At 43.3% G+C, this 25,717-nt stretch overlaps 1 protein-coding gene across 6 annotated transcripts in view; it reads right to left on the bottom strand.

Moving 5' to 3' along the window:
* paplna (papilin a, proteoglycan-like sulfated glycoprotein) overlaps positions 1 to 24,632 on the bottom strand; it is a 28,786-nt gene extending 4,154 nt beyond the window's left edge. For 2 of the 6 annotated variants that reach the window (XM_029258481.1, XM_029258486.1), the window contains exons 1-26: positions 24,404 to 24,632; positions 20,710 to 20,814; positions 20,111 to 20,214; positions 16,942 to 17,002; positions 16,110 to 16,212; positions 15,807 to 15,937; positions 15,488 to 15,611; positions 14,863 to 14,943; positions 13,292 to 13,464; positions 12,639 to 12,762; positions 12,132 to 12,258; positions 11,427 to 11,492; positions 10,007 to 10,211; positions 9,569 to 9,745; positions 9,305 to 9,455; positions 9,061 to 9,144; positions 8,281 to 8,446; positions 7,639 to 7,726; positions 7,403 to 7,529; positions 4,938 to 5,310; positions 1,612 to 1,761; positions 995 to 1,122; positions 712 to 820; positions 474 to 620; positions 228 to 355; positions 17 to 125 (exon numbers count right to left, since the gene is read on the bottom strand). In XM_029258481.1, the coding sequence (XP_029114314.1) occupies positions 17 to 125; positions 228 to 355; positions 474 to 620; positions 712 to 820; positions 995 to 1,122; positions 1,612 to 1,761; positions 4,938 to 5,310; positions 7,403 to 7,529; positions 7,639 to 7,726; positions 8,281 to 8,446; positions 9,061 to 9,144; positions 9,305 to 9,455; positions 9,569 to 9,745; positions 10,007 to 10,211; positions 11,427 to 11,492; positions 12,132 to 12,258; positions 12,639 to 12,762; positions 13,292 to 13,464; positions 14,863 to 14,943; positions 15,488 to 15,611; positions 15,807 to 15,937; positions 16,110 to 16,212; positions 16,942 to 17,002; positions 20,111 to 20,214; positions 20,710 to 20,763 (3,290 nt within the window). In that variant the 5' untranslated portion in view covers positions 20,764 to 20,814; positions 24,404 to 24,632. Of the gene's footprint in view, positions 1 to 16; positions 126 to 227; positions 356 to 473; positions 621 to 711; positions 821 to 994; positions 1,123 to 1,611; positions 1,762 to 4,937; positions 5,311 to 7,402; positions 7,530 to 7,638; positions 7,727 to 8,280; positions 8,447 to 9,060; positions 9,145 to 9,304; positions 9,456 to 9,568; positions 9,746 to 10,006; positions 10,212 to 11,426; positions 11,493 to 12,131; positions 12,259 to 12,638; positions 12,763 to 13,291; positions 13,465 to 14,862; positions 14,944 to 15,487; positions 15,612 to 15,806; positions 15,938 to 16,109; positions 16,213 to 16,941; positions 17,003 to 20,110; positions 20,215 to 20,709; positions 21,162 to 22,413; positions 22,733 to 24,403 lie in introns of those variants that run through there. The other 4 variants (XM_029258485.1, XM_029258487.1, XM_029258483.1 and 1 more) reach the window with 3 other exon arrangements.
* Positions 24,633 to 25,717: the final 1,085 nt, after the last annotated feature.

Below are 25,717 nucleotides of genomic sequence, written 5' to 3'. Positions count from 1 at the left end.
GTAGACCGCAACTCACCTTGACCACCCAACACTGACATTGTCCCCAGTGACCACACAAGGTAGCTGTGCTGTGCCACCCTGGGTCACCTGGATATTATTTGGAGCTGTAGTGATCTTCAGGTCTCCTAGGAAGCCAACATAAATGTACGGATTCATACGGACCAACAACCACTCATATGAGGGAGTGAAAATAAATGAAACAGTGAGCACAAATGGCACAAGCGTACCTTGCACTTTGAGTTGAAGCTGTCGCTGGTCTGTATGGTACTGACTAGAGGCGGTGCAGGTATAGACACCAGAATCTTCCGAGCTCAGCTGTCTAATACTCAACGACCCATCTGAATTCTGGGTGTGTCTGCAGGCAGCCACAAGAAGCAATTGCTATAAAAGCGAATGCGTAAATGTTTCTTTTTCATGAAGGCTTTTGTGAGGTTATGACTTCTCCTTCGTGAATCAAACATTGCACGGGTTACCTGCGAGAGGAGAGCGAGCGTCCGTTTCTGGTCCATTCGACGCTGACAAATTTGGTGGCAGACGGAGGAGTGACCGTGCAAGGAAGTGTGACCGCGTGCCCCGCCCGGCCCTGCACCGCGGAGGAGCCTGACCGATCGACGCTGAACCTGAGAACGCAGAGACGCGCACCCGTCAGCGAGTCTGTGCACGTGGACGCGCTTCTAGGCACGTACATCCCGAGGCTGCGTGTTTCGGTACCTGTGGGAGTTCTTTCCTGGCGTGTGACTGATAGATGGCTGATTGACCTTTGACAAGTGACCCTCATCTTGATTAACGGAGGGGCGCTGGACCATCTCTGAGGATCCCTCTGTCACAGAGAGTGTATGGAGCAGCTGACATTCCATTCATCAGTGATACATTTTCTAAGAATACTGGCAACATGTATCACAACCATAATGCAAATGTGAGGAATCAATGTTTCAGAAAGGCGTGCGATGACTGAAGCTTACAGACGCTACAAGCACAAGACTGACTGGCTCACCTGACACGGACAGGTATATATATCGGTGGTCTCTTTCACGCCTCCTTGTGGCCACACACAGCAGCCAGCCTGAGTCTTGCAGAGTAAGAGGCCCAACGAGCAGAGAGCCGTTGGGCTGCTGCTGATGCCTGCGCAGAGAAGGAGGAAGGGAGTCACAAACCAATAAGACCCGCAGAGATGATTTCAGACACGGTCACTCTCGTAGTCATACGATGCAAGAGCAGCTGCCGAGCACGTACACCTATAACGCTTCGGGAATTTATGACTGTACATTCACGTTCCTGGAAAATGCTTCATTTGGTATCAGTGAGAAAGGAACTTAGATTGCATTGAAAAAAGATTATTACATTTCAATTACATACTTAAAATTAGAGGTAAATTCCTTCAGTTAATGGAGCATTATAGGAAAAGAAGAACAAGTATGTATTTTTTCAGAAGAAAAAAAGTTTGCTTTCTTCCATCATCATCATGTGTCAGCCGTATGTGCTCTGTTGTTCTGCACTCTGTGTCACACTTGTGAAGAGGACTCTACAAAAATAATCTGAACTGAATGAACTGGAAGTATCTTTAAGAGTGATAATAATAATAATAATAATAATAATATGTGATCTACTAACCTGGCAGCAGGAACAGCAACCCCATCTTTTCTCCATTCCACTACAACAGTGGAGGAAGGGGGTGGGCTCACCCGGCAGGGCAGCACCACAGTCTGTCCCACACGACCCTCCACCGTGGAGGGGTCTGACTTATCAATGCTCACACCAAGGCTGCTCAGAAAGAATGGGGGAAGAGGCAGACACACTTCAGACAGGGACATTAAGAAAGAGAGCGGGAGCAGAAGATGTGTCATGTACGACATTATCTATTCTTTTAAAAAAAGAAAAAAAAGGGAAAACTGTACATGCATCTACTCATATAATGTATATTGGTTTATATGGTGATATGCGATAAAGCGACCGTACCCAAGAATTGCGTGTCTGCGGCCAGATCTCGCCGTCTGATGGTGTAATGTATTAATTTCTGAGATTTAAGGCACTTTGGAAAAAACTGTCTGCTAAATTAACAAATGTAAATGCAAGATGACAAACCCAGACTTAAGTTGTGTGTGTGTTTTGGAATGATAACTACCGCTACTAATGTTACTGCTCTCAACACCACTCTAAGTGATTGAAGATATTTACAGGAAGGAGATTAATGTGTTTTTTTGACAGAAGGCCGAGGTCACATGTTCTTGCAGAGTACAGATGCATTTGCTTACTTTCAGTTATGGCAGCAACCATGAAACAGATGTTGCACAATTTTCCTCCTCAGGGTTTTTTTGTGACAGTCGTACTTTTAAACACACACACACATTTTCAGAACCGCTTGGCCCATACGGGGTCACGGGAAACCGGAGCCTACCCGGTAACACAGGGCGTAAGGCCGGAGGGGGAGGGGACACACCCAGGACGGGACGCCAGTCCATCACAAGGCACCCCAAGCAGGACTCGAACCGCAGACCCACTGAAGAGCAGGACCCGGTCCAACCCACTGCGCCACCACGCCCCCTCTACTTTTAAACAATAAATGTGAAATCCTAATACAGATTTCATGACCTACGTATTCTGTAAAGGTAGATATGACTACAAAATATTACCAATTACTACCCAAATGGGACCAAGACCGGGTGTCATCACTTTAGTATGATGACATAAGTAAAATCTGGACCCATGCAAATAGCAGTGACATAAATTGTGGTGGTTTTCTGGTGGCAGGCATTTCAAGATTTGTCCTCTACAAAGTGGTGGCAAACAGGTAAGTGAAAGACTGAAAGACAAGTGAAAAGGATAAAGGGAGATGATTAGATGGAGCAGAAGGAGTGATACGCTGCTCTTCTAGTGGTACTGCAGAGTGTCTCGCCCCCAAATGAAAATTTGGTCTCATTTAACAATTAAAGAGAACATGAGTAGTCTTGACCACAAAATCCTTAGCTTGCTTAGGCTTACTCTTCTTATCCCCTACTCTACTAATCCCTCCACAAACCTCATGACGATGCCACTAAACCGCATTTCTGTGATGAAAGTGCAGTGAATTACAGAGAAGACTGGATCGCTGTGATTCCGACACAGTGGTTCCCACATTGACAGATCCTCAAATTCTGCCCTGCAGCAGTCCGCATTCACTGTACTGGGCAAGGTTCTCCGTTTAAGTCGCTATGTTAAATTGACTTGATGAGAATGCATCGGAAAAATTCATCAAAAACATTATATAATTTCTACTGTTGTAAAGTATTTTGATGTAGTATTATAAAATAAAGTACGTGCATCCCATGAAAAGGTTTGTCTTTTTTACAGTTTTGAACAAAAGGATATTTTATCATAATTTCAACAATACTGGTAGATAAAGGTGATCAAAATTTTTAATATAGTATTTACAAAAATCCCATTTTGCCCTCATTTGTACTATTTTAATCAACATAAATGCAACTTCCTAATATGAAGAAATTAGTACATCCCTACATTTCTTTTTTCAGCAAATGCTAAAATTAGAATCAGGTGCAACCAAACAGGAACAATTTATTAGAATATCGCTAGAGAGAAACTTGGAGGCAATTTCCTTATATGAACAGCCACTTACTTAGAGTTGATGTATTTAAGTTTGCTCTTAGCAATTGAACTGTGTGGCTACTTCATGGCAAGCTCAAAAGAGCTGCCTAAAGAAAGATTATGGATACCTATGGGACTGGGAAGGGTCTTAAAGCAATTTCCAAACAAGTCTGAAGTCAAAATCAGTTACTGAAGTTAGGGGTTGTACTTATATTTTACCCAGCAGAAAACTGCATTTCTGGCCTTTTTTGACTAAATGATTATAAAGAATAATTTCTACTGTTCTTTATTAAATTACATTACCTTTATCTAATCAATATAGTTGAAATAAAGATCAGATTTTATTATTATATTATTTTCATACTTGCAAATACATTTAAAAACATACCTTTTCATGGAGTGTATCACAGTACTGTAGATCCTTGTGACTAACATGAAGTTTGCCAAATGAATTTAATATAGTCAGGAGGAATGAGATGGCCTTTACTTTTGGTGTTTTGTTCTCTATCTCAAATTATCCACAAAAGACACTGTTTCCATCTCATTTCACCAAGATGCATAAATGTACACAAAGATCTAGAACAAAGTATAAAAGTACCACATGAATAATGAATCCAAGCGGCGTGTATTTAAAAAAGTGCTGTAGATCACAACAAACATAAATTACCATTCAAAGCAGCCATACACTCACAGTACTACAGCTATAACAGATCATGTGGAGAATATTCAAAATACATAAATACCACATTCACAGAGGTAAATGGACACATAGCGAATGTCAGCAGCATAGTAGCAATAATCGAGTGTTTTGCAAGGTGAGTGGTGATTGCATTGCTGGATACAGCCAAACTGTATGGTTCTTCATCAAGGGAGCGGAGAGAAGCAGTGATGAACAGAGAAGCAAAGACGGGACAATTTGAGCAGATTCTTTATCATTTCCGTTTAATGACATTAGTGGTGACAGCAAGCACAAAGACAGCCTGACGAATTAGTGAGCACTACAAGACACCTACAGCTCTACAAGCAGATGGCTGAGGAGAAGAACAAAAGTCTGTACGAAGGAAAAATACAGTCCAAAAGCACAAGATTGTCCAGGAGGGTGTCTTCCTGGTGGTATCCTTTTTCACTTGCACCTTTCCACAACGGGAGTAAAAATAGCTTTGGATGTGCTAGCATGCGCTTGTGTGTGTGAGAGCTCGTGTGGCATGGGAGGACCTGCTTCTTCGTCTCAGATCGCGCAGGCTTTGATGGCAAGTTTCTTCTGAGACCGAATGTGGCAGAGCTCCATCCTATGAGTGAAGAAGAATGTTCTTGGGGCTCGGGGCCTGGGGCTGCGAGGGGGGCCCCCACGGACTTACCTCTCTGTGGGGTAGGTGTGCTGGATCGTGTTTTCGACAGGATGCCGTGTGTGGTGCTCCACTCTGTGAGCCTGGGTAGCTGCGCTGGATCCCTGTCCACCGTGGCTCACGGTAAACACTCTCCTCATGTCCCGCACCCGGCTGTGCGCCGGCTGCCTCCTCTGCACCACCTGGACGGGCCGTGGCTGGCCTCGCACCACGCTGTGACACTCCTTTTCACAATCTTCCTTGCTCAGGAAGTTGTTGCGGTTGCCATGGCAGCCCCCGTACCAGAAGTGAACACACTTGCCAGCGGACTGGCTGTAGTAATAACGCGACATCCATTCACTGCAAGGACCGGCAGTGTGAGGCAAGAAGCAGCCAGGCTGTAGAGCTGTTGAATTGAAAACAGCACATTCCCCCCCCCCAATTTATATTACTTCATTTGATTGACACTTTTCTAAGCAATTTACAGTGCTAAGCTACTCACAGGTATTTACCCATTTATACAGGTGGATATTTTTCACTGGAACAATTTTAGGGTAAGTACCATGTCCACGGGTCTGGGGTTCGAGTCCTGCTTGGGGTGCCTTGCGGCGGACTGGCATCCCATCCTGGGTGTGTCCCCTCCCCCTCCAGCCTTGCGCCCTGTGTTGCCGTGACCCCGCTCAGGACAAGTGGCTTCAGCCAGTGTGTGTGTGTGTGTGTGTGTGTGTGTGTGTGTGTGTGTGTGTGTGTGTGTGTGTGTGTGTGTGTGTGTGTGTACACCATTTTCAAAAGTATTACAGCTGGAGATGAGACTCAAACCTGTGACACTGGGTCCAAAAGCAGCAGCTCTAATCACTATACTAGCTGCAAACCCATCAATTTTTTATTTGTGCCAGCATTATTAACACATCATTATGCAACAGAACCCAAGCTAATGGAAACCTTTCGGAGCTATTATTTCTTGACATTATGTCTTCAAAATCCAATATGTTGACTATCAAAGCAGTAAAATTACCAGCTGTCTAAATGGGTGGGTAAATAATTGTAACCTTAACACTGTAAGTCGCTTCGGAGAAAAGCGTCAGCTGAATGAATAAATGTATGTAAATGTATGTATGTAAAATTACTTCTTATTAATATTAACATTGAGACAATGGGAGAGCACCTGAGTGGGACAGTCAGTAGTGTAGCAGTTACAGATAATGACTTGAAAACTGGGGGCTGTCTGTTTGAACGCTGATCCTGCCACTACTCTATTGCCTTTGAGAGAGGTATTTCACACAAGCTGTAGCATAAATGCCCTGCTGTTTAAATTGACATAGATTTGTAAATCACTTCTGATAAACGGGTCAGTTAAATGGAAAATGGGTGACGCAACTTCTTTTGAGATAGCTCATAGGGTAGGAGTTAGAGCTGTCTCCTTGCAGCGAAAGAACACGAGTTTGAATCGCACCTCCTGCTGCAGTACCCCGATCAAGGTACTTACCCAGAATTGCTCCATTGAAGTTACCTTACTGTACAAATGAAGAAACTGTAATCTTTGGAAGTAGCTTAGTAGACAAACCTAAAATTGTAAGCCACCTTGGACATAGGTGGTCTTTAAATTGTTTTTTATTTGATTAATCCAATTGACAATATATAATTTTATTTGCACAATAGATTTAATTTATCTAACAGATTAGATTAATTTGTATATTGTACTTTTAACATTGATAGTTATTCATACATTAAAAGTTTAATGTGAAACAAGTAACTTCAGCAGTTGACAAATTTTTGGACAGCTACTTTCATCTGTTGTATTGATACATATTTTTATAGTATATATTTTTTTGAAAGTAACAGTACTTTTCCTTGAGTACTGTGTTTGACTACTCTACCCACCTCTGATTTTAACTCACTTTTGACAAAGACATCAGATAATTACCTAATTTTCCATTTAACTAATATTGATCTATACTAAACTTGGAGTGAAGCTGGACAGTGTTCGCAGCTATAAACTTTTTTGTGGCTGTTTCCTATCAATGATGAAATGTGTTTTTTTTTTTTTTTTGACTGTGAAGTCATTATGTCAATATAAGTCCTTTATTTGCATTGCTATGGTATTGCTTTTTGAACCCCATTATTCACATTTATGGCATTTCCTTATCCAATTCTGTTTAACATCATGAGCCAAATGCCAGTGTATGTTCTCTATATAGTCACATGTTTTTGTGTCAAGCATCCATGTATGAAAATAAACAAATGTACAACTACAAGCTCTGTTCAAGTCTACTCCATTGCACTCATTTTGGGATTATTTTGCAAACTCATCATGGGTTACAGCTGAGTAAGTATGATCTGAGAAAGATATTCTATACTAAACTTGCAATACTACTCTTTCTTTCTAATAATGTCTTGTAATTATGGTATACTTTTACAGGAAAGTAAAACACATACAATGATACAGAGAACATCTGCTAAATAGAAGTAGAGATGAGCCTTCTCTTTGACTTCCTCACCACTCATAGGGGGGATCCGACAGCCCTCTCCATTGGGTCCAGAAGCCAGGGTAACCCCATCATGGCAACACCCATACGTAGCAGAACGGCACTCATCGCTGGGCTCTACAGGAGCTGGGTTGTACTCCTGTGAGGGAAGAATGGACTGAAGAGGTGAACTGGGCATCTGGACAGGATCACAACACGAGAGCGTGGAGGGCAGCAGGAAGGTGAGAGTAGGGCAGTAAGGCCCTTACCTGCACCCCTAGGATCACACCATACTCTGCACACCCTTCCTTGTTGTGACCCTGAGCCGCTGTCACACCATCCTGACAGCAGCCATACCTGGCAGAGAAGAGCAGAAGTACAGACAAGAAGAGAACAGATAATGTAATTCCACGACAGTCCTACAGCACACAGCGATGGGACAGTACAGGTCTTCTGAGAGCCTTTCAATGCGCTTCACCATAAAGTGCCTCTGAATAAAATTTGTACCAGTGTAGTGGTTAGAGCTGCTGCCTTTAGACTCAAAGGTTAAAGGTTCAACTCTGATCTCTGGCTGTAGTACCCTTAAGCAAGGTACTTGCCCTAAAGTGCTCCAGTAAAATTACCAAGCTGTATATAGGTGTTAATAAGTATAGGCAGATTAACATTGCAAGCTGCTTTAGAGAGAACCATCAGTTAAAAATGTAGATGTTTCTCAACTTGCTGCATATTTTCATTTCCCAAGCAACCACACTTAGGTTTAAACATGCTATATTTGGAGAAATTGTAACATCTGAACTACTATGTTAATTTTTTCATGATTGTAATATTGCATTGGGTCAGCACCCTGTGCTCTGTTCTCTGAAGCCAAAGATGGGGAGAAGGATGTTTACAGTGATGCTAAGGGATGTTACCTGCTCTGTGTGCAGTCATTCTGAGGGCAGCCCTGCCCATTAGAGCCCCTTGCATGTGTGTGGCCATCAGGGCAGCAGCCATAAGATGACTGGGAGCAGTGTAAGATTCTGCTCTGAGGGTCAGACAAGGTGCTTGTCCACGTCTCCCCGTGCTCCTGCCAGTAGACTACGAAAGTAGTACAGAACTCAGCAGGGAGACCACAGATACTGCTTCACAGCTCTGCACACATTAACGGCACAGGCGTCAGCATAGAGATAGCATACAGCAGCAGAGACAAGCAAATAGCCAAGGACTTAACATAAACTTCACACAGTGACAGGGTGCACTAAGACAAATAAAAAGCACTAAAACACAGATTTCACCACTGCAGAAAAAAAGACTCAGCCTCTTGTCCTGAAAATGTGACCTGAAGATACCCAAATGCGGACACAAATATCAGCACATGCACTCACTGACCATGCACTGACCACTAGGCAAAACAGTGCAAATGGGCAATGGGTACAACAAAGCCATGCTCTCAGGTTTATACAGTTCAATAACTCCAAAATATTTTAATCAAAAAGACAGTCAATCTCCCACCCTCCCCACTGAGGAAAACATGTCAATCAGGACTGGATAATTAGTGTTGGTACCCAGGGGAGTAAGGTAAAAGAACACGTGGAATACTGCGAGTACAGAGGAAAAGGCTGAGAAGGGGGCGGGCTTGTGGTTTGTACAGCACCCGAAAAAATAATTGATGGGTTTACAAACGACTACATAATCAGATAATTTTGAAAAACCTGTTGTGGTGTCATCGGGGAGGAAAGGGCGGAAGCCATGTAAGGTATTATCGTATCCTCTAGGGTCCTGCTTACTGGGAACCACTACACAAACAGAGACAAAACCAAACACAGAGAAGCAAAAAGATGAGTGTACGTAGTAATAGATCAAGGCACAAGAAAGCATTTTCTAAGTGATTTTGTTATACGTGTACTATGTAATGCACATGGCTGATGTTAAGTAGCAGAGTGGAGCTGAACTCACGCTGAGGGCTGAAGCAAGACTGCGGGTTGCACACCTCCACTGTGACAGGTTTGGGATGGGGCGCGCACCGCTCTGGCCCGTATAGGTTCCGCTCTTTGTCCGAACATATCACCTGCCTTTCACGAAGCCCCGAACCACAGCTCACAGAGCACTACATTGAGGAGGAACATGAGAGTGGAAGAGAGACATGGACTTTGTACATGCAAGATGCACTCATGCTGCCAAAGGTATGCCTTCAGTGAGAGTGACTGTGTCCTTACTCACCAGGCCCCAGTCGCCAATGTGCCAGGCAATCTGGAGTGGGCAAGCAGGCATCTGACAGGGCTGGACGCGTTGTGGGAGGAGCAGGCCGCTGCACGAGTACTCCTGAAGCCGCAGGCTCCCCGCCCCTACGCACGTGACCTCGCGCGTCTGCTCGCCTGTCCCACAGGTCACCGAGCACTGCCGAAGAGAACAACCGCAATCACAACACTAATCACAGAATGGTCTGGACACACACTGCACAGTGTAATGCGAATCATGTCAGGACCTGACAGCACGATATGTGGCTGAGAAGTGATAAACAAAAATGGGTCTCGTTTGTCTTCTTATATCGCTGCACTATGGATTGCCATGGTTAAAGATGTGAACAAAATCTGACAAGCTACACTAATAATTATGATAATATATGCTCTCTGCTCACTTTACCGCCATGGTGCTTACCTGGCTCCAGCGGGTGACGCTATACCTAGGACAGGGCTGAAGGTTACACGACTGCTGGCTGACAGGCTGTGATGAGTAGGATGCACAGATGGAGTCCTCAACCACGCGGGATCCAATTCCTTCGTGGGAAATGCACTGAACGCTGCGCGTCTGAGAGCCACCCCCACACGGAGCAGAGCAGGCACTCCACTCCCCCATCTTCCAGCTGGGGTTCGTGGGTATCAAGGAATGTTTAGGGGACAGAACGACACGGGACAATGATTTCCATCAAAGACAATTCAAACAGTCATTCATCTGCCGTCCACATGCCACCCTTACATCCCAGCCACTGCCACCAGCACCACAGCTACAAAGACCCATTTTCCGCTATCCCAGCAGCAGACTTTTACAAAATACTATCAGATTATTGTCCTGAAAAAAGTCCAACATCCAGAGGCAATTCGGAGACTAACATGCCGCAATATAACCTACACCCTGGAATACAGCAATGAAATAACTAATAACTGATCACTACTGGTTAGTTATTTATGGTGTTGTGTTGCAAATAATGTTTATTCTTTAACAGTTTAAGTGTAATTGACATCTCTTCTCATCTTTTTAGTGACAGCTCAAAGTTAATTCAAACTTTGGCACAGCACATGTCTAGGAGCAAGAGAATAGGAAACACTAAAAAGTTATATATAATGACCTTTATCTTGTGTATATGCCAGCACAAGTACATAGTAAAGTCATAATATATACACAAAGAAAACTATCTTTAAAAGGTCATTACCTAGAAATTTACATACATCAAGCTGACACAAATGAGTTATTGATAAACTTTGCTAATAATCTTGATGCTACAGGGACCCAGCTCAGAGATGAAAGAACCCTTCCGAAATTCCAAGGTTCAGGCAAGAAAAAATGTGTCTCCATCTAACAGCGTGCAGTTCAATTTCCAGGATTTCCAGGCATTCACCGATAAGTCTGTGGTCAGTCTCGAAACTGTCTGCTCTCATTTTGTTTTCCACTTCCTTTAAAGGGTCAAACACAAAAGGGAAGTGAAAACGGGGAATCTCTGAGCTGGATTATTGCCCGGTCTTTCCCAGCACCACAACAAAAAAAAAAAGAAACGTTCTCCCAAAAGAAACATGGACCACAGTATAGACTGAACTCAAACACATCAAAGTGTGCTCGTAGTAAAAACCTAAGAAAAGATCAAGTTCTACTGAAAATAAATAGGGTAATTTTGTTAGCCAGGAACTCCTTAAATCTTGCTGCTGAGTTTTATCAGTAGAATGAAAACACAAAAGGAAATTAAACACATATATGGGTAGACAAAAAGGCATGTTCAATTTGCAGCTGTGTTTGAGGTCAAATTCCTGCAATACTATGGTTCCATGCACCTTCAGCAGCCCTGCACTTTGCGGGCTCGTGTTACCTGTACACGAGCACTCTGGACCTTTCCAAAGGCCTCCATATTTGTGGCTGGTACACGTACGCCATCCTTTTCAAAGGGAATAACACACCAGGGAGAGGTCAGTGAGACCCTGACCGAGGCCGGACTCTGCCTGGTGAAGAGTACAACACATCCCTACTCTCCTGACTCACTCCTCTGTCTATGCCACTAGTCATACACATCCTGAAATTATTATGGACAATAATAATTATGGACAAATGTCACATTTTTCCTCAAGCTATCATGAAAATACTGTAGAACTTTATTATGACTTTTTTCAGGCATAGCATATCAGACAATGAAGTTTATGTTTTTTATACATCTGCCTTTAATAAGTGCATTTAACTGTATTTAGTGCTTTCACGTAATGTACAATACTACATACAGTATATGATATATTTAGTATGGATGATGATATAATACTTACGGGTGGATGATGATAAAAAAACAGCATAATTGGAAAAATCTATCACTTAAATCTTTTAGAAAAGAATGCAGGAACTATAGAAACAATAATAGTTTCATGTTTCTTTTTAAGCTCATCCTCCATGCAACTCAAGCTCCATTTTCTGCCTGAATTACATCCGTATCCAACGGCAATGTTTGCTTTGTAGCTATATATAAAAGGAAAGGTACCGATCCATTTTCAGTCCACATGTTTTATTTGTCATGGTTGTTTGATCTCACCTGCGAGTCTGAGGACATGGCTGCACATTGCAGGTGCGGTTACTAAGAGGGCGTGGCAGGGTGGAGCACAAGTAATCTGGGTAGGCTTCATTATCTATCGCACAGAACACTAGGCGGGACTGGTAGCCTATAGAGAGGAAGCAGAAAACCCACTGATTGTAACTGCACATGAAGCTATAATAGTATAAGGTTCAAAAATGCTTTGGCTATATGCAGTGTTCAATCTACTGTCAGTAGCAGAACATACTTGAGAAAAAACTCATTCCCTATTCAATCACAGAGTTAACACTCGGTGCTTTCGACTGCGCTATAACCCCTAAATTAGACTACGATATAGCACTTAACTGCACTTTCATAACAGCTCTTCCACTGCTTCAAGCACTATGTTATTTTAGGCAATTACCGTCAAAGTTGTTTACCACTTATTTTTTGCAATATCGGCTATGTAAAGTAGACTTCTCTGAATAAGAACTTCAGCTAAAGAAATAAAAAGTAAAAGCAACTAACCTGATCCACAGTCCTTGCTGCATTCTGACCAGGAACCATAGCTCCAGAAATAACCTTCTCTGGCCCGGCTCTGGGATATGTAGTATTCATATTCTACACCCTGGTTCTCCTCCTGACTGATAAGCTGAGTGGGACGGAGATCAAGAAATTTAAATTTACAAGGGAAGTGGTGGTTATGGTTATGGGAATTTCAACCATTTTTGGATCAAATGTGGTTATACTGAATGTTCCACAGAATGCAGCGTAAATATATTTTAAAAATACCAAGTTAACTAAAACTAATGTAACCCAACGAGAGCAAATTACACTGTTAACTCATTTTAAAGGTCTTCAGCGCGTCTGTGCCTGTGTTTACATGTTTTCCTTACCTTAAGGATTTTTTGTTTAGGAAAATGTTAGCCACCTTTTTAAAAATGTGCTAAAACATTTTGCTTTGTTTTCATTGGTTTGGGGTCAGGAACCATTTATCTCATTAACTTGAGGGGCAGTTTCATGTCCCCACAATGTAATGTTAACCAGCTCTGTGAATGTGTGCATAAATCACTAGGTTCCACTGACTGATACCCATATGTGGACCTATTAATTAGAGCATACACATCTGCTTCTGAAATATCAAAATGAATCCAGGCACAATGTCACGCACGCTCTCTAACCTCAATAACAAGAGGCTCAGTTGTAGGACCTCGGCCCGTGATGCTTTCAGGGGCCATGTCCCCCTCCGCACCTCTCTGGTAGTACAACGTGGTGCCGGCGATGGGTGCCGCCCGGGAATAATCAATCACCCAGTCCCCATTCAGGTAGTACTCTCCCCGTAGGTTCTTGACAGCTTGGAAAAGGACAAGGGCAGCAGTCAGCACCACAGAAGACACCTCTCAAATGTGTGTGCCCTTCTACTCATCCAACTGACATCTGGTACACACACTTTAATTTAAACCCCTCATTGTCTCACAGAAGATCACACACTCTGCTTGCTGTTAGCAAATAGTGGTAATTACACGACTTTTCAGGGTAAAATTCAGGAAAGAAGCCTTCTAAGAGCTCAAAATTGACACACTACCCGCCAAAACAAGAGTCGATGACAAAATAATACAGTAATACCCTGAGATACACCCATTCAAATCGTGAGAATTTCACTTTACAAGGAATTTCACTTAATACCCTCACTTTCAGCTTAGGAGGCATTTCTTCATGCTTACAAGGACCAAATCTGGATTTTGTGTGCCTCCCAACACCTGAGCAGCACGAGACCAGGTCACCCATGTTGTTGTCTTCTTCACAGTTACAATTTGCCTCAGCTCACATTAAGTTCTAAACCTCCATTATTCCGTTTGCTAGTTTCACCTCTTATAATCCAAACAGTCAGATTGTTAAGTAAATGTGTATCCATTTGCATTGTTTTCATTTGTGTTTACTGTCTTGTTTTGTTTGCGTTAAAGGTTGAATAGGTACATGTAAGTATCATACGTAGCAAGTATCTCCAAAGCCAGTGAGCACCATGTAGTATTCAGCCCACACCTTTTAACTCAAGGTGACTTACGATGCTGGATACACTACCTACAGTGAGTCACCCATCTATACACCGGTAAAACATACTCTCTCACAAACACACACACTATTGGGAATTTACCAATTAACCTGAAACATGTATCTTTGGACTGTGTAAGGAAACCAGAGCACCCGGAGGAAACCCACACGAACACAGGAGAACATGTAAACTCCACACAGACAGAGTGGGGATCGAACAAACATCCTCTCACACTGCCCAGGTTCTGTGACACAACAGCATGACTCACCGTACCGCATTAAGTGTATGGTGTGTAATAACTATGAAAGACCTGAACGAGCACAGGAGAACAGACACTCAGCAATGAGGGGAAACTTTCTTACTCTGGGCCTTGCTATGTTGTGCTACGACTAATGCTAACTATTGAAGCACTTATGTCCCTTTTAATAGAATTTGCTAATACTTTAGCATAAAAGAGCGTCAATTTTGGGGCACAGGAGTGCATAAGATTTATGCCGTAGCTAACGACAATTAAGTCTTCATTTAATGAGAACTCACCTTACAAAGGGTTTTTCAGAAATTAATTACCTTAATGGGACAGGGGAAGACCATACATGAAAACACAGAGGTTTGAAGACCAGCTAACTATCATTCTACTCTATACTGATTTTTGTCATTAGAATAGTCCCAAGGTCCCCAATCCCAGCCGCAGGAGCTCACCCAAGTAGTTGCGTGTGGGCACCATTTCTCGGATGCGTATGGTTGTTGCTCCCACAGGAATGATAAACATCTGGTTGTATCCTGGGAAAGAATGGCAGCCACAATGTTGTATACTTCACCTATGTAGAAACTGGATGCTGCAATTCTACATACAATTGGTAAAAAACTGCTTGCCCTAGAACAGCATTGCCATCCCATGTGTATAAGCTTTGATGTTCTGAAAAAGCAAATATGTGAGGACCTTTGTTTGAAGCAGGCAGGCACACAACATAGTTTTCCAGTAATAAAAATCTCATGTTATATACTCATGTGCTCAATTTACACTTGTCTCAATGTAATATTAATTTATTCCAGTGTCTTCTGTCACTACTTTGTCGAATGTACGTTTCTGTAGCCTAGTGCAACTTCCTTTGGGAGAAAGTTGTTCTACATCTCATAGCAAGTGATGGACCACACAAGAAGCCAAAGAAATACTTGTGATACGAATCTTATTCAGAGTCGTCGAAACCAAGACATGAAAATGTGACCCCTTTTTGTAAACATGATTTAGGAAAAGGCCGAAAAGTCTGCAGGAGAACCTTGCAAAAGTCATAGGTCACAGGTCACACACTCTTTAGTGGCATACCTGAGGGTACATTACGCATAGCAAAAGTGCCCTGGACCAGATGGCAAGACTGCCCATTCCCTCCGCACTGCAGGCATGGGTCCTCCTCCTGGGGAGACTCCAGAATATTGTCGCACCCCAGCCGCTACAGGAGCAGAATGTAAAGATGAGGGAAAGATGGAAACACCGGACATTATGGTCCAAGTGCAGTCGTAAAGAGGCACATCACAATATTATCAAAAAACAGTGAGTGAAATGGACTGGAAATAATAGCAGAGGGATGAAAGAGGACACACACAGAGTTATTTTAAATAGGAACTACTGCCACGGTAGTCCCCACCTTGCAAACTCCATCCACACAGATGTCTCTGCGCCCAGGATAGCAAGGCGTGCCGTCCACCACTGCCGGATGATGGCGGTAGAAAAAGCTCTCTCCTTGGGGGATGCAGTTGAGTTCACATGGGTTCTCGGCTTCAAGGACAAACATAGTGGAGTTCACGCTTAACCGCATACAGCTTTTGTTCCTTGTTCATTTCAAAAAACAGGTTGGCTGAGAAAAAAAAATCTTTGTAATCTATGAAGACCAGTTATTTTGGTAAGACAGTATAAGAAGCATTCTAACATATATCTGTGCCTTCCCTACCTCGATAGTACGGCAGCCACTTGTAGCGCTTTCCCTGGAAGTCCATTCCATCAAACTGCGCACACTGTTCTTCCCTGAAGTCCCTGGATCCTTCAGGACAGTCCTTTTCCAGGGACAAGTTCAACAATGGTCACTGTCACAGAAGCACTAAAGACTACCTAAAGATCAAGCGGGGCATGCCCTGCCCTGACCCTTAAGAATATATCACATCCCAAGTGCTCTAAAAGCAGCCATCAAAGTGTCCGTATGTATGAAACATGTTCTCTCTCAGCTATATCTCATCACAAGTCACTTCTGTTTGTATTTCATTTTTAATAATCATCCTGTCAAATGAAAAATTATGGGTGGTGCTATGCAGCGTTAATGACACCTCTGTGGGCTTACAACTTTAGGAAAACATTTAATACGATCTCTGCAGGGACAAAGCATCTGAACAAGTGAAATGCTTCCAAACTTATGCAAAATCTGAGTTATCCATGGCAGAGTCAGAGAGGATAGCTGACGTGTGGAATTGCGGAAAGGTTCGGATCAACCCCCCAACCCCCCCCCCACAGTAAGGCAGGGTGCTGGACTGAAACCAGAAGGGTGAATCACTCAGACTGTGAGGGTGTAAACAACCTGGGTTCTGCAGCTGAGTCCTTCCCTCAGAGTGCTCAGTGCCAAACATTGGGAAAACTCCACATCTAACCTGCTCATTTAGAGGGAAATTTTAAAAAATGCCCAAAAATATATGATTACATAATGAAAGACAAGTAGAGACAGTTCTGCATTCTGCAGAGGGCAAGGTAAGGAACCCACGAGAGTGTATGTGGGTGTCTATACATACACATACCTGAATATTGCAAGATCGGTAAGACTTAGCAGGTCCAACACAGCTATTTCCCCCATCATTCCTGGAATACACACTCATGGTTAGAAGGGGGGCTCATTTTGCAGTTGGAGGATGTTACAGATTCACACAGCTCAAAAGACAACTTCTCAGCTGCCAATAAGACCCACTAATAATGGAAAGACCCTAACTAGTCAGAGGTACACAGAGGGGCAATAAGGACTGGAAAGGAGATCATCGTCACACAGAAATACGTAGCTGCACATGTAAACACACATAGCAGACGCAGAGTCCACACCCTTTTGAGCTACAGACGCTCATTTCTGCATAGCCACGGGGTGCAATCTGCCTGCACAAAAGGGGTGTGGCTAGCTGAAGATGTACTGAGTGCGTGGGTGTAGTCTCCCAGAAGGGAGAATTGCTCATAATAGTCCTATTCCAGGATCTCGAGGCTTAAAACAGTATGAGACATGCCCCCAATTATATTATGTTATACTTGCAGTCACCTGATAAGAGCAGGGAGACATGAACGCATGATAATGGTATGATGGGAGATCAGCGCCACGCCGAGCTAAAGCTCCGCACCAACCAAAGCGAGGCAGCAGGGGCTCATACACCCGGCCACTGTTTTTGTTCTCCTTCGCACAGTGAGCGTCGCTAGGAGGGAAAGGGCATGAACACAGCCAGCATAAATGGCCCAAAGGCACGCAAGAAGGTGGGGGTGAGCCGTGAGGATGATTTGCCCATTCATTTTGATTTCACAGAACATCCCTTTCCTTTTGAACCTCTGCTTGTTCCAACAACGGCTCTGCTGGGAAACCACTGCCGCCATTCAACAAGAGGGAGCTACCAAAGACAACATATTTGTACAGATAAACCCGCCCTGATACATACATTTCAGATGCTGAAGCTAAGCACACAAATTATATGTCTATGACTAAAACAAAACACGTTTCTTCAGCTATTTGAGCTTTAAATTTACTCATTTAGCTGAACCTTTTGTCCAACACAACTTACAACGTTAAGGTACATACAAGTTTTTACTCATTTATAGAGCTGGGTAATTTTACTGGAGCAATTGTAAGGTAGGTATCTTGCTCCAGGGTATTTCAGATAGGGATCAAACCTCTGACCTTTGGGTCCAAAGGCACCAGCTCTAACCACTTATTACCAATTATGCCAACATAATGTTGATTTGGAACTTTTAATGATTGAAACTTTGTAATGTGGACTACATTTATTCACTTAGCAGACACTTTTCTCCAAAGCAACTTCCAATGAACTCTATATAGTGTTATGAGCCCACACACCTTATTCCCCAAGGTGACTTACACTGCTAGATACACTACTTACACTGGGTCACTCATCCATACATCAGTGAAACGCACTCTTTCTGTGTCACTCACACTATGGGGGAACCTGAACAGCATGTCTTTGGACTGTGGGAGGAAACCAGAGCATCCGGAGTAATCCCACGCAGGCACGGGGAGAACATGCAAACTCCTAACAGACTGAGCAGGGATCAAACCCACGCTCTCTCCCACCACCCAGGCACTGTGAGACAGCAGTGCTGCTCGCCGTGCCCCCGTGCCACCTTTGTGACTTCATATCAATGGATATAAAGTGTATATCCACAAATAATATATGGCAAGAAGTTAGTTCAGACAGCACACGGCCTTGGTTGGTTCATGCCAGGGCCTCAGTCAGCCTTGTAACTTAAGGCAAAAACAGGCAAATACCAGCTCCTTCCAGGGAAATGAAACAGAGTATTGGGAAGGTGAGCATTTACCACAGAACTTGACAAGAGCATCAAATAAGAAGCTTACACACATGTACTGTTTGTGCTGGAGGGGTACTGAGACAACATCTTAGGCAGAAAGTCCCTTCAGCCATTTCCTCAGCTTGCATAGCGAGATGCAGGAGGGAACATGCTGAATGGATTCCACAACTGTGATTTACCGTTGCCAAACCGCACATTTTGCTCTCTATTTAACATGTACATTGCGTGATCCTATTTAATGCACACACAGGCGTTTCCTGTCTACATGTACATAAAATCTCACACTGCCACACAAACAAATAGAGACTTTCATGCTGCCCTTTCCTGCCACTCCCTAAAATAATTCAAGCCAAGAGGAACATACCTGTTATTTGGTATCTTTTCATATTTCTGTACATGGCACAGCACGCCAAACTCTACAGTCTTCGAAGATTGTGCAAGTCTGTATTTGTTTGAAGGGGGGATTATTTTGAAGCGGCATTATTTTTCTTTAACGTTTACTTTGCCACTTCTGTAACATAACGCACCGTTGACTATTATATTCCTAGTAGCATTTCTATTAATATAAGGTGGTAAAAGGTTTTGAGTATCACCCTCTCGCAAGCAAAGAACTCCCCTTGGTTTACCTGGAGAGGGTCACACCTATCTCTGAAAGCGAAAGCCTACTTCCAGTAACAGCCCTCCAGAAGTTCTGTCTGAGCTGCTTCTCAGTAAGTGGCACAGGTCAAGAGCAGTACATATCTGAAGCATAAACCAGCAGACTCAAAACAAATAAATAACCTGTACATGTACGCACTGCTTGTTTAAGTACTGTAAATACAGCTGTTGGGGGGCACGGTGGCACAGTGGCTTGGACCTTGTGCTGCTGTTGGGTGGGTCTGGGGTTCGAGTCCTGCTTGGGGTGCCTTGTGATGGACTGGCACCCTGTCCTGGGTGTGTTCCCTCCCCCTCCAGCCTTGTGCCCTGTGTTGCTGGGTTAGGCTCCGGCTCCCCGTGATCCCATATAGGATAAGCAGTTCAGATGATGTGTGTGTGAAATATAGCTGTTGCCACATGCTATGAGAAAGATATCAATTCACTATGTTTATATTTACACAATATTTATATGCTTCATACCAAACATACTGACTCTGTTTCACCCTACACCGAGTCCAGAGGATGTCCACAATAAGCATTTGCAAGAAAATACATTTCCTTACAGAAGTCTCAAACTGCTGGTAGGAGTGTGTTCAGTTTTGGCCTTTATTAGATACACAAGAAGCAGAAATTATATATGAGAGATGAATGAAACAGAGAGCAGACGACTCAATATATATGTCACTGTGATCTGCACAACTAGTGTGCGTGTGTGTGTGTGTGTATGTGAGAGAGAGAGAGAGAGAGAAATACTACCTGTATGTGATGCATCGTCGTGTCCTCATAGTCACACCACTTCCACAGCTGCGGCTGCACTCCCCCCATGCCTCCCAGTCCTCCCAGTAGTCAGCACTGGGCACCTGTTCGGAGAGCTACACTAAACTGTCCTCGAATTTTTGAAAATTGCATTAATGTGAAGAAGTAGACATCACTGCGCTTCAATACTTATATACATCCCTTCATTAACAACATAAGGATACAAAACTAGGAAAATATTTAAATCCAGTCCCCTGCAGAGTTGTTAGTAAGGCGGTATTTACTCTTTTACTATTTTTGTAGCATCCATGATTTCAACTTGTATCCAGCAATAGAAGTAAAACTCTAAAACTATGTCACCAAGACAGCTGCTGGGTTAATAGAGCCAACTATAACTCGAAAACTAAAACAGTTTTCACCACAAGTACCACATCTATTCGTGCCAAATAAATGCGGATGTACAGCAAACATAACCAAGTGATACATGTTTAGAATAACGTCTGATAAACAACAGTTTTGTTTAAGAACTAACATGTAATGATAGAAAAAGTGAAAAAGTGAAAGGTACTTTGCTGTACGAAGAGGAATATCCTACTCACAAGGACTGCTAGGCATGGAAGCAACTGCAGAACAGCCAACGTCAGCAGAATCATGTTTCGTCAAAGACAGATGCTGGAATCAGTTCTGGTAGTCTAGCTTGATACCTAAAAGAACACATAACTGAAATCTGCTTAATGTTCATACCTTTGTATATCCACTACATGACTTCATGTGTTGAGGAAAGAAGCACAATTTTGTGTTTTTCAGTGATACTGTATATGGCTCATTTGCATTCCTTACCTTGCCTTTCCAGAACATTCTGTGGTAGAGACAATGAGTATAGCATTGAACTGGTTTTCTATATGACCAAGACTCATACCAGGTCCAAGCTAAGATCAATTAATCACTCTCATGCCACAACCCTCAGCCGGACTGGAAAATGAAATAATATTCCTCCCGATGTGTTTCTACATGAGGGGGGGTGCGGTGGGTTGGACCGGGTCCTGCTCTCCGATGGGTCTGGGGCTCGAGTCCCACTTGGGGTGCCTTGCTACGGACTGGCGTCCCGTCCTGGGTGTGTCCCCTCCCACTCCAGCCTTACGCTCTGAGTTGCCAGGGTTAGGCTCCGGTTCCCTGCAACCCCGTATGGGACACGCGGTTCAGAAAATGTGTGTGTGTGTGTGTGTGTGTGTGTGTGTGTGTGTGTGTTGTCTGAGTGGGTACATTCTGATACCAGGGCTGGGGGGGTCCTGCCATGTTCAGAGGTGCCAACATCTCTGAGGATTACAGATTGCTCACACTGCCAAATTCCTGGAACACAAGCGTAGATGCCTTTGAGGACGGGGAGGAAGTCATGTTTGAGTCCTGCCAAGAAGCCTCTAGGACAAGCTTTCCCACTCGGAAGGAGAACTGAAGGCTCAACTCGCACCCACTTTAAGCTCATTACTGGTGTCAGTTTTTAACAGTAGCCTCTCTGTAACCCCACTGTCTAAGCCCTATTACCAGAACCATGAAAGGAGCAGACCTCCAAGCTGAGATCCAACATTGATGTGTACCAGAAGATGAATGGGCTTCTTCCCATGTTCCCTGGACACTCCTCTCCAAGACTGTACCTGAGAACATACTGGGAAAAATCACCCTGCTCTTCTCTCAAAACCAGTCTGCACTTGCTGCAGCAACTGTCCAGATCTTTAAGTTGTTTGACTCCATCTGAAGAAAATTTGATTACTAACATTCTGAATAATTATGATAATGTTAAGTACATTATTTTTACAGATGATGCCAAGAACAAATCCATCCATTCGATTTCAGTAACTGCTTGTCCTGAGCAGGGTTGTGGTGAACCAGAGCTTATCCCAGAAGCACTGGCCACTAGGCCAGTCCATAGGCTGCGAAGAAATATACATATTGTAATGGCCACACTACCGAAGGGTGCATCCTTCAAGCATGAACAGACATTGATTGTAAATAGTTGTAAGCAATGGGAATCGTGGGAAATGTATGGTGAATGTTCCAATAAACGTTCATCAAAGACAGCTGTCATGCGTCATTCTTTGCCTCATTGGAGCCCAAACCAGCACTCGCTACAACTTCTGTTGCCTGAATACCTGGAGTTAGAAGCAGCTGAAACCATGTATTTGTAAAAATTAAAATCATCATCTTTCCTGAAGCTTTTAGTAACTGCTTCAAACACCCCATAATCCACAGCTGGCTTTCCCCTCCTCGGCGGAACCACTTTGGTGTTTCGGATAATGTCACCTTACCGTGTTCCACACGCATGATCCTGCTTCGTGCACTGCACCGCCTTGTGATTTCCTTCACGCTCCAGTCAAAACCCAGAGACAAAGGCACATCGATTCACTGAGCGGCACACCCTGGCCCACCTCCAGGCGGCTCTCTGCTTTCCCTAAGTTAGTTCCTAGCCACAGTCCTTCCTTCGAAGGCGGGTAAAGCGATTATTCTTACCACCAGTATTAACACTACAATATCACACTGCTACATCTAGTATAAATAATGGCATTACCTCTTAACATTTACAGTGGCACAACTGGTAGCGTACTGGGTACAGTTACTACCTTTGGACCCAAAGATCGCAGGTGCGAATCTCACCTCCACCTCTAATACCCTTGAGTAAGGTACTTACCCTAAATTGTTGCAGTAAAAAAATAGCCAACTGTATAAATGTGTAAATGATTGTAGGCAGGTTAACACTGTTGTAAGGCACTTTGGAGAAAAGCATCAGTTAAATGAATAAATGCCACATTTATGCAAATGTTTGCACCCGGCCATATTATAATGGTGGTTAACTGTTGACAGTTTTATTTCTTTTGCTCACACTTGAACATATGGTACAGGAGGACAGAGGAGTCCTGCTATATAGTGCCTGCCTGCCTCTGCTACATACATACAGTACACGTACAGTACTGGGTGTGTTCTTTCGCAGATATGTCACTTTTTTGTAACAATGCCTCGTTATTACAGTCATCATTATTATTATTACATTGTTATAATTTTGTTTAAGCCGTAGAGTACATTGTATTTTAGCTTGAAATCGGAAGTAATTAAGTTTTTTACGATTAGGACATAGGTTTGAAAAAAATAATGTATACGTGTACCTATTTTTAAAGCAAAGTAATAAAAGTAAGACGCCGGTTATTTCATCCGAGCTGTGCTAAGACAATATGAAAGCATTTAAAGTGTATTTTTTCTGTAAATTATTCAAAAATGTTCAAAACAAAGGGACCTTAGACTAAGGCTTAGTATTTTGTTTGAAATATTGATGGTTTCGGGATGCCGAGCCGACTGTTTTACGACGCTGAGCGGGACAAAATAAGGAGCTCGGTGCGCATCGAGGACAAGTTCGCAGGTGGGCGATTATTTTTTTCATTTCTACTAGTATTCGTGCAGCGCGCGCCTTTCCCTCCAAAGCAACGTACATCTCCGAGAACAACAACACACACAACACAACAACAGGACATCAAATCAGCAAAAGGACATTCTGGATTCTATCTATGATATCTTTTTCGCACACGTGACGAGGTTATAATATTATTATAGCTATTATTATCGTCAGAATTAGTCAGTGTGACCCGCTCGCTGCTGCTCCACGTGAGAGACGTGTGAATGAACGGCTTTTATGTAATGGGGCCGTGAGAGCGCAGAGCTTGAATTCCACTGGATTCCAACTTGGAATCAAGTTCCTTACTGGCATCAGGCTGGAATCCGTTCAAACGTGTCACGGCCCCGACAATCAATTCCCCCCTAATACCCCAGCAGCTGTGCGTTGCCAAAACATCGGACAGGCGAGGCACACACTGACTCACAAGTTGTTCCCCAGCCCAGCAGACCAAGATACTAAACTTTCTTTTTCTCATTCGCTGCAGGTAACAGTCGTGGTGTCGAATATACAGCACATTGTCACTGACAACTGAATTATCCCACTTTCGTCTGTTCTGCTACGAGGACTGTGTGGTGCTGTGAAGGTGCAAACAAGACAAAGTTATCGAAGGGCATCCATTCATTGGATCAGAAAAGGAAACAAACATTCAAAAAAAAGTTGAAATTCTTATCAAATAAGCAGCGTTTCATTATTGTTAATAAATAATAATAAGAATAGATACAGCAGAGTGTCAACCCATGAGCGAATGACAGTGAAAACTGCCAAAAAGAAAATCTGAAGAAGGCAGATACAGCGATGAGAGTCAGTGAGGCGACGGGACGTTTCTGACGAAGAAGTTCGTCTCCAGCGCCTACCGTTCGCGCGCTCCGCTCCGCTCCGCTCCTCGCGCACCTGAAGCCTCCGGCGCGCGACGGGGCGCGCTCATGTACCGCGGGCAGCCCGGGTGTCCGGTTACTTTTAACTCCTTCCACCCTAGAAACCCTTCATTTACACTAATGACTCATTACAAGTGTGACAAAGGGTCCCGAGCCGCTCCGTTAGCCCCTTCTGCCCGTACTAGGAGTCGAAGGCGGGAGAGTTCCCGCTTAGTCAGTCAGTGCAGAGACACGGACGGAGCCAAAACCTTGGAGCCGCGGGCGAGCCGAACGGATATTCATATTTTGCTTAGTCAGTGGTGATCACACCAACACCTTATTATTAACTGAAATACTGTAGAGGAATTGGATACATGCTAAGATTTATGATTAACGCTTCTCTTAATGTTCTCTGATTGAGAATTCCAGCTACGTCATAAGCGAAGAAATTTCAGCAATTTAAATGCAGCACAACCACACATTTCTGTTTCAAATTTCATTGCGACGTTTTTATCCAGCAGGACGTGACTCAGGAAGGAAGACGACGAATGACGAAGTGGCAGAAAAGAAGAAAGAAACGTTCATATAAAACTCTCTTGCTACGATCGCCTCGAACAAATTTACATTTTTTTTTTACCGAGGCAGTTATTTGAAATCGCTTCTGGCCTCAACGCAGCTCTTCTCACACAGGAAGCATGAAATCCGTGACTATAAAAAATCTTCACATTTTCATACACACCATATAGTAGAAATCTGTAATTTCATTATTTCAATATCCTATTTAGACTAGTTTAGTCAAGGCAGAGTATTCTTCATGGTGTAGATTGTACACATGCAGCAAAATATATAATTTCTATGTTTAGTTCTGCAGTGCAATCTTCAAACTTCCCAAGATGTCAAGGGTTTTTTTTTTTTTTCTTTGTTTTGTGCATCACACTTTGGCTCTCATTGTTAGGAATGCTTTTGTTTTTCATTTAAGAGGATGCACTACTTTCCGGTCAGTTGTCCGATAATGAACAAGCAAGGAAACCGTTTTTGTTACGTTATAGACTTTACTGTACTACCTTTAAGTGTCTACTTTGAGGAAAGCAGCTGGCAGGATACCATGTCATCTCTTATGTCAGCTCTGCCTTCAGCTGCAGCCTTGGACAGGGAAGATTGATTTATTTCCTAGGGCAGGAAGGCAGCTAGGCCTTACTTCCTCTCTCTGAGTTTGCTGGTGGTTCGTTGCTGGTTGTTGCAACTCCTTTTCCTGCCTCTTAACACAGGCTGTAACTGCCACCATCTTGGCCTTCAAGTTCATTTCTCTACGAA

The sequence above is a fragment of the Scleropages formosus genome, chromosome 15, assembly GCF_900964775.1.
Source record: "Scleropages formosus chromosome 15, fSclFor1.1, whole genome shotgun sequence".
Lineage (NCBI taxonomy): Eukaryota > Metazoa > Chordata > Actinopteri > Osteoglossiformes > Osteoglossidae > Scleropages > Scleropages formosus.
This window is presented reverse-complemented; position numbering and strand designations above follow the sequence as displayed.